This window comes from Bufo bufo, chromosome 1 (assembly GCF_905171765.1).
Source record: "Bufo bufo chromosome 1, aBufBuf1.1, whole genome shotgun sequence".
NCBI classification, from domain to species: Eukaryota; Metazoa; Chordata; class Amphibia; order Anura; family Bufonidae; genus Bufo; species Bufo bufo.
In genome coordinates, this window is record NC_053389.1 from 231,631,875 (window position 1) to 231,644,909 (window position 13,035).

Genomic DNA, 13,035 nt, shown 5'->3' on the forward strand with positions numbered 1-13,035 from the left:
TCCTTCAAGAAAAATATGATTTTCATGCAGGACAATGCTCCATCACACGCGTCCAAGTACTCCACAGGGTGGCTGGCAAGAAAGGGTATAAAAGAAGAAAATCTAATGACATGGCCTCCTTGTTCACCTGATCTGAACCCCATTGAGAACCTGTGGTCCATCATCAAATGTGAGATTTACAAGGAGGGAAAACAGTACACCTCTCTGAACAGTGTCTGGGAGGCTGTGGTTGCTGCTGCACGCAATGTTGATGGTGAACAGATCAAAACACTGACAGAATCCATGGATGGAAGGCTTTTGAGTGTCCTTGCAAAGAAAGGTGGCTATATTGGTCACTGATTTGTTTTTGTTTTTGAATGTCAGAAATGTATATTTGTGAATGTTGAGATGTTATATTGGTTTCACTGGTGAAAATAAATAATTGAAATGGGTATATATTTGTTTTTTGTTAAGTTGCCTAATAATTATGCACAGTAATAGTCACCTGCACACACAGATATCCCCCTAAAATAGCTAAAACTAAAAACAAACTAAAAACTACTTCCAAAAATATTCAGCTTTGATATTAATGAGTTTTTTGGGTTCATTGAGAACATGGTTGTTGTTCAATAATAAAATTAATCCTCAAAAATACAACTTGCCTAATAATTCTGCACTCCCTGTATATATATATATATATATATATATATATATATAAAAAATAAAAAAATAAAATAATTTCCGATTATTATTATTTTTTTAATATTTTTTTTGACACTTTTTAATAGTTCCCATAGGGAACTATAACAAACAACCATTAGCATTTGAGTCTATGGGAATTGCTCTATGTTCCTATTCCTATGGAGCCCTGCCACAGGCAGGCTCTCCATAGGAACTAATGTGCAGCAACCTTGTATCACTCAGGAGTACAAAGGCCGCACATACCATCCGGTTCCCCCAATTCTCACCACATTTGATCACAGCATCTGAGGGGATAAATGTATGCAATCAACGTTATCATTGACCCCATACATTAGTCCTGGGTGCCTGCTGTTTAAAACAGCAGGCACTCGGCGGCTATGGCGTCCGCTGTGCTTGTGAGCAGGTGACCATTAAATGCCTGACTGCCTATGTAAAGAGGCCGGAAGGGGTTAAAAAAAAACTTGGAAATGTCAGTGACAAATCAAAAGTTTTGATCAGTAGGGGTTTGTGCAGAGACCCCACAAATTCCTAGAACGAGGAGAAAGAGGTCATACTGTCTCTGATCACAGACTTTTAACCCTTCAGATGTCATGGTCAATTGCAACCACAGCATCTGAGTGGTTACTGGAAGCAGTGAGCTCCTGGTGACCAAACAACAAACACCCTCCCCCGCAGGGAGATTATGTGAGCTGTTTGATTTCCATGGCAGCTTGGGGCCTTCTGAAGGCTCCGAGGCCTGCCATATTAAAGTTCCTATCCAGCCCTGCCTAAAGCAGGGCTTTATAGGAATACAGTGATTTTCCCATAGAGTGCAATAGTAAACCATTGCAGTCTATGGTATAAGCGATCTAATGATCACATGTTGAAGTCCCCTTGGAGAATAAAAATAAAAGGTAAAAAAGTAAAATATAACAAACCCAAAAAAAACAAAAATCAAACCACCCCCCTTCTCAATTTTACAAATAAAAATAAACAAAAAAGTAAAGATCATTAGTACTGACGCGTCCAAAAATGCCCAAACTATTAAAATATAAAAGATATTAATTCTGTATGATGAATCAAAAAATGCAAAAATAATAAAAAAAACGGCCAAATCACAGTTTTTTGGTCACTTCACCGTCTGAATTTTTTTTATAAAAAAAGTGATCAAAAATTAATACATCGCAGATATAGCAATGCAAAGAAAATGTTTTTAAAAGTTTTATAATTTTTTTTTAATATTAACAGTTTTACCACATAGGGAACACCGTAAAATTGAAACACAAAAAAACAATTGCATGAATTCAGTTTATTTTCCTATTCCACCCCATTTAGAATTGTTTTCCAGCTTCCCACTACATCATATGGAATATTAAATGGTGCCAGGGGTGCACCGCCAATGAGGCGAGGCGATTGCCACAGGCAACGACAACTGGTGGGCAGCAGAACGGCCATGGGCAATGAGCGCTTCCATTGTGGAAGTGCTCATCTCTGCATATTCAACTATATTGCTGTTCTCAGTGTCCTCCAAAAATAATTGTGCCAACCTCATACTGAGCCAGGGCGTATTTGCAACAGGAGTGATATACCTGTTGCCCCAAAAAAAAAAACTTATTGAGGGGAACGATATACCTGCTTCCACAAAATACTGATTGAGAAAATAATGACCAATATTTGGTGGAGGCAGATATATCGCACCGATATACCTGCCTCCACCAAATATTGGTCATTATTTTCTATCTAAGGGAAGCACTATGGGGACATTGGGGGCTCTAAAAAGGGGCATTTTCTACTGGCACGCTTTATAAGGGAGCATTTTCATACTGTCACACATTATAATTGGATATTTTCTATACAGGTACACATTATAGGGGGAATTACTACTATTGGGGGCATTTTCGTAATCTTAATTTCTACTGGGGGACTTTGAGGAACATTATTACTAGTATGGGCACTGTGGGGGCATCATTACTTATGGAGCAAGATGAGGGATATTATTACTATTGGGAGCACTGTTACCACATAGTACACTCTGGCAGAGAATTATTAAGATTGGTGGGACTTTTGGGAGGACTGTTACAGTTTAGGGGGCCCTGGCTCAGTATGAGGTTGGCACAATTATTTTTGGAGGACACTGTTAACAGCACTTTAAGGCAGAGTTCACGTGCTGCGGCCCGATCGCCGGCCGTGGGTCAGCCGCATCGGATTGCGGACCTATTCACTTTAATGGGTCCGTGATCCGCCCATTCTGCAAAAAGATAGGACCCGTGGGGAAGTACGGGACGCAACCCCAGGGAAGCACTCCGTAGTGCTTCCGAGGGGTCCCGTTCCGTGCGGCCGTTCTGCAATTCCGGATTTGCTTACCCATTGAAGTGAATGGGTCCGCATCCGTGATGCGGAATGCACACGGAACTGTGGCCGTGTGTTGCGGCCCGCAATACGGCCACGGATCACATACGTTCGTGTGAACTAGGCCTAAGTGTCAGAGGCAGTATTTGCTGAAGACAGTTATTTCTTAGGGTGCTGTGTACCAATAATTATTGATAGAGATGGCCTTGCGGTTTGCCCGGCGGTCGTTTCGCGGCGAACTTTGCTTGTTCGCGATTCGCCAAACATGCGAACATATGGTGATGTTCGCATGCGCCATATTCTTTTGCATTGCGCCGAAATTTGACCCATGACACATCCATCAGGTGGGACAGGACAGGCAATTGAGACGTTTCAACACATGGACACACCCGCACCCTATACCAGAACCTGATCTGGCAGCCATTTTACATTCTGTGTTTTGTCAGTGTAGGGAGAGGTTGCTTTGTGGAGCAGGGACAGACTTAGGGACACCAAACGCTAGCTAATAGGGCCACAAAAGTCCTTTTAAGGACTGGTATAGGTGTGCTATCAATAGGTGTGATATAATTATAATATACTTTCTAACATAGAAAGTATATTATAGTGCAGGGATGGCCAACCTGAGGCTCTCCAGCTGTTGCAAAACTACAACTCCCAGCATACGCAGACTGCCTACAGCTATCAGCCTACAGCAGGGCATGGTGGGAGTTGTAGTTTTACAACAGCTGGAGAGCCACAGGTTGGCCATCCCTGTTATAGTGCATTTGTATTGTGCAGCAGTTGTGTGCGATTCTGCTGCGATACTGCAGCTAGATAGAGGGACAAGCGTTATTGGAACAACTACAGGCAACGCGTGTGATATACCTGTTGCCCCAAAAAAAACTGATTGAGGGGAGCGATATACCTGCTTCCACAAAATACTGATTGAGGGGTGCGATATACCTGCCTCCACCAAATATTTATTCAGGTGTTCTATATACCTATTTCCACAAAATACTGATTGAGGGGTGGGAAATACCTGCTTCTACAAAATACTGATTAAAGGGAGTCTGTCAACACATTTACTCCTTTTTAACTGTTCCCATAGTGCTGTAGCCGCAACACAGATGATTAAAACGGTACCTTTATATGCTTTTGTGGACTTGTAAAACTGCCAAAAGCGAACTTTGATGCATATGTAAATGAGGGCTCGCAAGTGCCCAGGGGCGGCGTCCACCGCGTTGGTGCCCAGGCAGCTCTGCCTCTTCGGCTCTTATCCCCGCCCAGCCTCTTCCTCTGCCCGCCCATCTGTTTTCTCTCCCCCTCAGCGAGATCCCGCGCCTGCGCGCTGACTTCCTTGGCCGGGGCATGCGCACTACAATGCCCATTGCTGGCACGGCATCGCAGTAGCTTATGCGCATGCGCCGGCTAACGGATCAAACAGATAAATTTACCTCTCTTGGCTCTCTGTGTCTGCAGTGACAGCTGCCTGCTCGGCTTTCCTCCTCTTCTCCTGCGCCGTTGGACCGCCTCCTTTCTGCAGTTTTCGCGCCGTTAGCCGGCTCATGCGCATAAGCTACTGTGATGCCGTGCCAGCAATGGGCATCGCAGTGCGCATGCCCCGGCCAAGGAAGTCAGCGCGCAGGCGCGGGATCTCGCTGAGGGGGAGAGAAAACAGATGGGCGGGCAGAGGAAGAGGCTGGGCGGGGATAAGAGCCGAAGAAGCAGAGCTGCCTGGGCACCAACGCGGTGGACGCCGCCCCTGGGCACTTGCAAGCCCTCATTTACATATGCATCAAAGTTCGTTTTTGGCAGTTTTACAAGTCCACAAAAGCATATAAAGGTACCGTTTTAATCATCTGTGTTGCGGCTACAGCACTATGGGAACAGTTAAAAAGGGGTAAATGTGCTGACAGACTCCCTTTAAGGGGTTTTATATACCTGCTTCCACAAAATACTGATTGAGGGGTGCGATATACATGCTTCCACCAAATAATGATTGAGGTCTGCGATACACCGGCTTCCACAAAATACTGACTGAGGGGTGCGATATACCCGCGTCTACAAAATACTGATTGAGGCCTGCGATATACCTGCTTCCACAAAAACTGCTCTTCTCTAGGGACTTTGGCACAGGGTCATTTTGAAAACGACAGGCAGAGGAAGAGGCAGGATGTTCCGCAGGGGTAGTAGGGGTCGGGCAGGTGCACCAGGCCGGAGCCTAACTGGGAAGTTGGAGAAGGTGCGTGCGATTACGTCAAAGGACGCACCAGAGTTGGTTGAGTGGCTCACTCAGCCTTCCGCTTCTGCGCCCTCCTCATCCTCTGTATCCGCTTCCTCCTCTGTGCTGTGTGCACCCCCAAAGACACCACTACCACCACCATAGCCCGTCCATTCGAGTCAGAGGAAATATTTTCCCATCCATTCCCAGACCTGACCGATGCGCAGCCATTCTTGGCATCGGATGAGGAAGAGGAGGTAGCAACGACCGCCACGCAGTGGTCTGACGACAATACCCAGATCAGCACAAGGAGGGTGGTCCCCGCTGTTGCTGCCTACTCCGAGATCTCTAATGTCAATGGTGGTGAAGGTGACGATTATGATGTGTCGACGGACGTCACGTGGGTGCCCACAAGAGAGGAGGAGGGGAGTTCAGAGGGAGAGACGGAGCAGCAGATAGGGAGGAGAAGCAGGAAGAACTCGCAGTGCACAGGAGGCAAAAAGCAGACTGCAAATGTATCTGGAGCGTGCCATCTACCATGCACGGTCACATCTTGCGCTCCCAGGACGCCGGCACATGGCTCCGAAGTGTGGGCTTTTTTTAACGTGTCAGCTGCTGACAGTAGTGTTGCCATCTGCAGCCTGTGCTGTCAACGCATAAGTCGCGGTGAGCCCAACACTCACCTAGGGACGACCGCCTTAAGAAGGCACCTGGCCTCCCATCACTGAGCCCACTGGGAGAAACGCCGTCAGAACCCACACTCCCGGCGCTCCACGTCCTGCCTCTTCTCCTTTCTCCTCCCATTTGTCCTCCACTCCACCTTCCACCGTGCCGTCGTCGCGTTCATCTGGCAGAAGGCAGGCTTCCGTGGCCCGCTGGCTTGTCAGAACTGCTAGCCCGCCAACTACTGCCATATAAACTGGTGGACTCGGAGGCCTTTTCGAAAATTTGTGGCCATTGGAACACCGCAATGGAAGGTCCCCGGAAGGAAATATTTCTCCCAGAAGGACATCCCAGAGCTATACGGCCACGTTCAGCAGCAATTGAATATATCTCTGGCACACAGTGTCGGTGCCAAGATACATCTGACCACAGACACGTGGTTTAGCAAACACGGGCAGAGAAGGTACATAACTTTTACTGCCCACTGGGTGAACCTTCTGACGGCCATCAAGCATGTTACCCGTGGCACCCGTGTGGATTTGGTGTTACCGCCACGGACTGAATGCAGGCCTGCCTCTTCTTCTCCTGCTCCTCCTCCATCCTCTGTCTTCTCCAAGGCAGACTTCTCTTCTGCTGCACCCCCCAAGCTCCCCAGAACCTATTTGACGTGCCAGGTGAGATGTTGCCATGCTGTTGTGCCTGGAAGCCAAGAGCCACACCGGTCCTGCACTCCTTTCAGCTCTGCGGTCACAGGCCAATCAGTGGCTAACCCCGCTCAATTTGACAGTTGGTAAAGTGGTGTGCAACAACGGTGCCAATCTGCTGAGCGCACTGAAACAGGGCAAAAATTACCCATGTGCCGTGCATAGCACACGTCCTGAACTTAGATGTGCAGCGATTCATTGCCAAATACCCCGGAGTCCAGGAAGTCTTGCGGCAGGCCAGGAAAATCTCTGGACATTTTAGAAGATCTTACACGGCCATGGCTCGCCTTGCTGACGTTCAGCAGCGACACCACCTGCCCAACAGACGTGTGATTTGTGACAGCCCGACGCGCTGGAACTCTACCTTGTATATGCTTGATAGGCTGTTCCAACAGCAACGTGCCATTAACGACTACCTGTATGAACTCTGCAGCAGGACAGGTACTGGGGAGCTTGGTTTCTTTTCACCACGCCAGTGGCTGCTCATGCGCGATGCATGCAGACTTCTGCGGCCATTTGATGAGATCACCAAACTCTTCAGTCGCAGCCAGGGCACCATCAGTGACATTGTACCTTACACCTTCTTTCTGGAGAGTGCATTGCGTTGTGTCATTGATCAAGCCGTCGAGGAGCAGGAGCTGGAAGATGAGGAAGTCGCAATGCTGAATGAATTCTCAAGGGGGGCTACTCCATCTGAGACAAGTCAGCAGGAGTCTGAAGAGGAGTCAGAGGAGGATGGTGGCTGGGGGGGGAGGAGGAGGAGCAAGAAGAGCAGGCTTTGAGGGGGCATTCAACATGGGCGATGAGCAGGAGCCAGGGAGCTCCACCGCTTCCAATTTAGTGCAAATGAGGGCCGTCATGCTCCAGTGTTTGAAGAAGGACCCCGGTATTAAAAGCATAAAGGGCAAGGACAAGTACTGGGTGGCAACATATTTAGACCCCCGATACAAACATAAAATGGCGGATATGTTACCAGCATCACAGAGGGCTGGCAGAATGCAGCATTTCCAGGTCTTGCTGTGAGAGATGCTGCATTCTGCTGTTGCAGGCGCTGGCAGAGGGATTTCCACTCACAGCAAAACAGGTGCGGGTACCAATCCTACCCCACATGCAAGAAGAGGGCGGTTTGAAAATGTTATTTTATGTCATTTTAGCCTTGTGTACTATTATATAGAGTATTAAATAACTATTTTATGTGGATATTTATGTAAGTGTCTGATTATCCATTCCCATCTAGCGAGTGCCCCCCCACATTTAATTTATTATTGCTTTCTTTGGGACGGGCGAGTCCAGTGAGGTGTGCACCCATTTTCCTTGTGCCCATTTGGCAAGCCACTGAATCTACTACTTTTTTCGATTTGAAAATGTGTTGGTCACTTCGGATATGAGATCATTCTTGCAGTCAACCCATGGACAGCCACTCTCCGGATCCAGCCTCGGGGAACGCCTGGACGAACAGGTGTCCGACTACATCGGGTTAACGGCCGATGTGGACGCTCTGAGAAGCGAGAAACCCCTGGACTACTGGGTGTGCAGGCTTGACCTGTGGCCAGAACTGGCACAATTTGCCATGGAACTCTTGGCTTGCCCCTCGTCGAGTGTGCTGTCCGAAAGGACGTTCAGCGCAGCAGGGGGGATTGTGACCGATAAGCGCACTCGCCTAGCTCACGACAGTGTGGACTACCTCACATTTCTAAAAATGAATGAGGCGTGGATCTCTGAGGAATTCAACACCTGTGACGACCACGTGTAATTGAATTTCCTCATGCTAGCCCACACATTATCTGCCACCAAAAAATGGTCCTTGTCTTATGCATGTACAGCGGCATAAAAAACCTTTTCTGTCAGGTGAATACCTAATTTTTGGGGCCTGTACTGGCCTACAGTAAAATTGTTATCCACTGACCGTCTAATATACCTTCAGCCACATAATCACTTGTTCTTTTCTGTCAGGTGCATGCCTAATTTTTGGGGCCCGTACTCCCGTGGCCTAAAATAAAAAATTTCTTGGCTCCAGCAGGGCACATTTTTGAGAGTTTCCCTTTAAGATGCATAAAAATGGCCCCTGATTAAAATAAATATTTTTTGTGGGAATTTTTGCCATTGATCCCCTCTGGTATGTCACTGTCCATATTGTGGGACTATTTGTGCACTTCTAGTAAGTATTTGCTGGCTGAAAATATGACCTGACGGTTTTTCAGGTTCGCCTGCCATTAAAGTGAATGGGGTCCGCCGCGAACGCGTGGTTCGCAAACATTTGATCGGGAATGCGCGTTCGCGAAATGTCCCGGCCGATGTTCGTCCATCACTAATTATTGAAGGGAGCATTATCTGTGTGGTACTAGTATTTTCAGGGGACTGTTTCTGCAGTATAATATTGGGGACCACAGTAAGCACAGTATTAGGGGTGGCAGGATGGGGTGTTCAGAAGGTGGGAGGATGATGAAAAAGTAGGAAACTAAGATGTCTGTCAAACTCTGCAGAGACAAAAGATGGCTGAAAGAAAGATGGAACAGTTTCATTGGAGTCCAGGAAAAATGGGACTACTTAAAAGTGGCACTATTGAAGGCAACAAAAAATTGCATTAGGCTTGTCAGTAAAAGCATAAAAAGGAAGAGACCACTGTGGTACTCAGCAGAAGTGGCCAAAATCATTAAAAACAAAAAGATAGCATTTAGGAATTATAAAAAAAAAAAACGAGGATGACAGGCAAATTTATAAGATTAGGCAGAGAGAGGCCAAACAAGTTATAAGAGCTTCTAAAGCGCAGGCAGAAGAGAAATTAGCTCAGTCAGGGAAAAAAGGCGATAAGGCATTCTTCAGATACAAAAAATGAAAAAAGGAAACTAAAACAAGGAATTACCAAATTAAAAACAAAAGAAGGAAGGTATATGGAAGAAGATAAAGAACTAGCTGACTGCCTTAATGAATACTTCTTTTCAGTTTTTACAAAGGAAAATGAAGGAAAAGGACCTCAGTTAGGAAAGAAGACTAAGGAATCTTTTGATGCATGTGTCTTTACAGAGGTAGAGGTTCTAAGTCAGCTGTCTAAAATTAATACAAATAAGTCACAAGGGCCTGATGGGATACACCCAAAGCTATTAAAAGAGCTCAGCGGTGAACTAGCAAAACCATTAACAGATTTATTTAACCAATCACTGGCAACAGGAGTCGTCCCAGAAGATTGGAAATTAGCAAATGTTGTGCACAAGAAAGGTAGTAGGGAGGAATTGGGCAACTATAGGCCAGTAAGCCTGACATCAATAGTGGGGAAATTAATGGAAACCATACTTAAGGAGAGGATTGTGGAACATCTAAAATCCCACGGATTGAAAGATGAAAAACAGCATGGGTTTACTTCAGGGAGATCATGTCAAACTAATCTTATAGATTTTTTTGATTGGGTGACTAAAATAATAGATGGCGGAGGTGCAGTAGACATTGCTTATCTAGACTTTAGTAAGGCTTTTGATACTGTCCCACATAGAAGGCTTATCAATAAATTGCAGTCATTGGGCTTGGACTCCCATATTGTTGAATGGATTAGGCAGTGGCTGAGGGACAGGCAACAGAGGGTTGTAGTCAATGGAGTATATTCAGACCAAGGTCTTGTTACCAGTGGGGGGTACCTCAGGGATCTGTTCTGGGACCCATATTGTTTAATATCTTTATCAGCGAAATTGCAAAAGGCCTCGATGGTAAGGCGTGTCTTTTTGCTGATGACACAAAGATTTGTAGCAGGGTTGATGTTCCTGGAGGGATACACCAAATGGAAAAGGATTTAGGAAAACTAGAGGAATGGTCAAAAATCTGGCAACTAAAATTTAATGTTGATAAGTGCAAGATTATGCACCTGAGGCGTAAAAACCCAAGAACAGAATATAAAATCAGTGATACGGTCCTAACCTCAGTATCTGAGGAAAGGGATTTAGGGGTCCTTATTTCAGAAGACTTAAAGGTAGGCAGACAATGTCATAGAGCAGCAGGAAATGCTAGCAGAATGCTTGGGTGTATAGGGAGAGGCATTACCAGTAGAAAGAGGGAGCTGCTCATGCCGCTCTACAGAGCACTAGTGAGACCTCATTTGGAGTATTGTGCTCAGTACTGGAGACCATATCTCCAGAAGGATATTGATACTTTGGAGAGAGTTCAGAGAAGAGCTACTAAACTAGTACATGGATTGCAGGATAAAACTTACCAGGAAAGATTAAAGGACCTTAACATGTATAGCTTGGAAGAAAGACGAGACAGAGGGGATATGATAGAAACTTTTAAATACATAAAGGGAATCAACAAGGTAAAAGAGGAGAGAATATTTAAAAGAAGAAAAACTGCTACAAGAGGACATCGTTTTAAATTAGAGGGGCAAAGGTTTAAAAGTAATATCAGGAAGTATTACTTTACTGAGAGAGTAGTGGATGCATGGAATAGCCTTCCTGCAGAAGTGGTAGCTGCAAATACAGTGAAGGAGTTTAAGCATTCATGGGATAGGCATAAGGCCATCCTTCATATAAGATAGGGCCAGGGGCTATTCATAGTATTCAGTATATTGGGCAGACTAGATGGGCCAAATGGGTCTTATATGCCGACACATTCTATGTTTCTATGGTGGTCTTCTCTGAATGGAGAAGATAAGGAAAGAGAATGTCTACATCAGAGGACAAATCACTGGATGTAAGAGGTATGTGGTTCTGTATTACCCTGTATGTTTTGTAGCTCTGTATGTAATGTTTTTCAAGTATGTCTTTAATAGTAGGGCTGGAGGGAAGGGGTTAGGTTAACAATTTGGCGTGGGGCGTTTTAGTTTTCGCCTCAGGTAGCAGAAAGGCTAGGTGCACCCTGAATGGTGCCATTAGAAAGTAAAACTTATCCTACAAAAAAACAAGCCCTGATTTGGCTATGTGAACAGATAAAAAAAAAAAAAAGTTATCACACCTGGAAGGCAAAGAGTAGAAAACAGAAAATAGCTGTGTCAGGAAGAGGTTAAAGTACAGGGACACAGCTTTATTTACATAAAACGTGGAAACCCCCTTGAAGGGCCATGTCAGATTATATTAGAGTGCTGGTGTAATAACAGGAACAGCTGATGTTGGTCACACATATGGATGTAAATGTTTCTGGCTGTTTTCAGCACTGGACATATGTGACAAAGTAGTAATCACGGGGGGCAGGGATGTTTCTGCACTTTGTCATCCCACGCTACAGTCAGGCTCTACCCAGCATGAAATGGCTGATAACGGAGAACAACAGACTGGCTTAACGGTATATTTAGTGATCTAATGGTGACTTACCCTGCGGCCAGCTTCGTTATTCTGGATGTTCATTAAAGCCTTTGCTTGCTCCTCCGACCCTTTCGGATAGTTTTTCTCCCTTTCTCTGGCATCTACAAATTCCTTGGCAAAGCGGTAGCCATACTCCACGTTATCCCCGCAGCCCCCCCATAGCCAGTCCCGTGGTAAGTCTTTGGGACGAGTAGTTCGGCTGCAGCCACAAGTCGACAGTTCCCCCTCCCGGCAGGCACGGCTGATCGCATTCACAACTCCTGCTGCGCTGATTGCATATGTGAAGGCTGCTTCTCTGCTTCCTGCAAATGAAGACAAGATGGAAAAATGATGGTCAGGACCAGAAGACATCTTGATGTGTAGGCAGTTCACTGACAGCAAGGTATGATGACTTTGACAGAGTCACTGCAGACTGACAGGGCTTATCCAGTTTTATGTAATTAATGCTTAAAGGGAATCTGTCACCAGAAGATTCTCTGTTAAAAATAAAGACACAATGCCTAGTATTATGCCTTATTTGCAAGTTCGGCGTTTGGGTGCTGGCCATAGGCTTCTATTACGGAGACCTCTTATAGGCTTCCCTGGTGCATGCCGCCATAGAATTCCGTTATGGTCCGTGGTAACAGAATCCATTACGGAATTCTTAGATAACCTGAACGCCGACCTTGAAAATCGCAGGTTTGCTCAACACTACTTGTAGGGCATCTCACATGGACCTGTCAATCAGTAAGGGGAGGGAGGGGCTGGCAGAGGAAGCAGGAGGAGCAAGGGCGAACAAAGTGTCTCAGGCTCGCCCTCCGTGCACTTAAATGCTCATTTGCATATGAATTAAAAGAACTTTATCTCCTATAAGTGAAATGTATCATTACATTCAGCTGAGCTACCACTACAAGGCATTGGTGGTCATTTGCTATAATCACTAAGCCAGTTTTTGGCATTAAATAAGTCTTGACGCGCAGGCATTTTTATGCTGTCCTCGCCACTAGGGAATGGCTACTAACATTTACTCCTGAATACAGGCGTAACAGAGGAGTGAAAACTACTCCAAATCAGAGGCTGCTGTAGTTTTCACTCCAGGCGCACCTAATTTATGACGAGGCCTGTGTCTAGTCATAAATTAGCCACTTCCTCTAGCAGCAGAGGGGCCATCAAAGGCCAGCGTAAAAAGCAGGTCTCT

General features: G+C 45.7%; 1 protein-coding gene across 1 annotated transcript in view; it reads right to left on the reverse strand.

The window, feature by feature from the left end:
- Positions 1 to 13,035, reverse strand: part of WNT5B (Wnt family member 5B) — a 131,898-nt gene that overhangs the window by 19,793 nt on the left and 99,070 nt on the right. Inside the window, exon 4 of the mRNA XM_040436547.1 lies at positions 11,868 to 12,160. Within this exon, the coding sequence (XP_040292481.1) occupies positions 11,868 to 12,160 (293 nt within the window). The remainder of the gene's footprint in view (positions 1 to 11,867; positions 12,161 to 13,035) is intronic.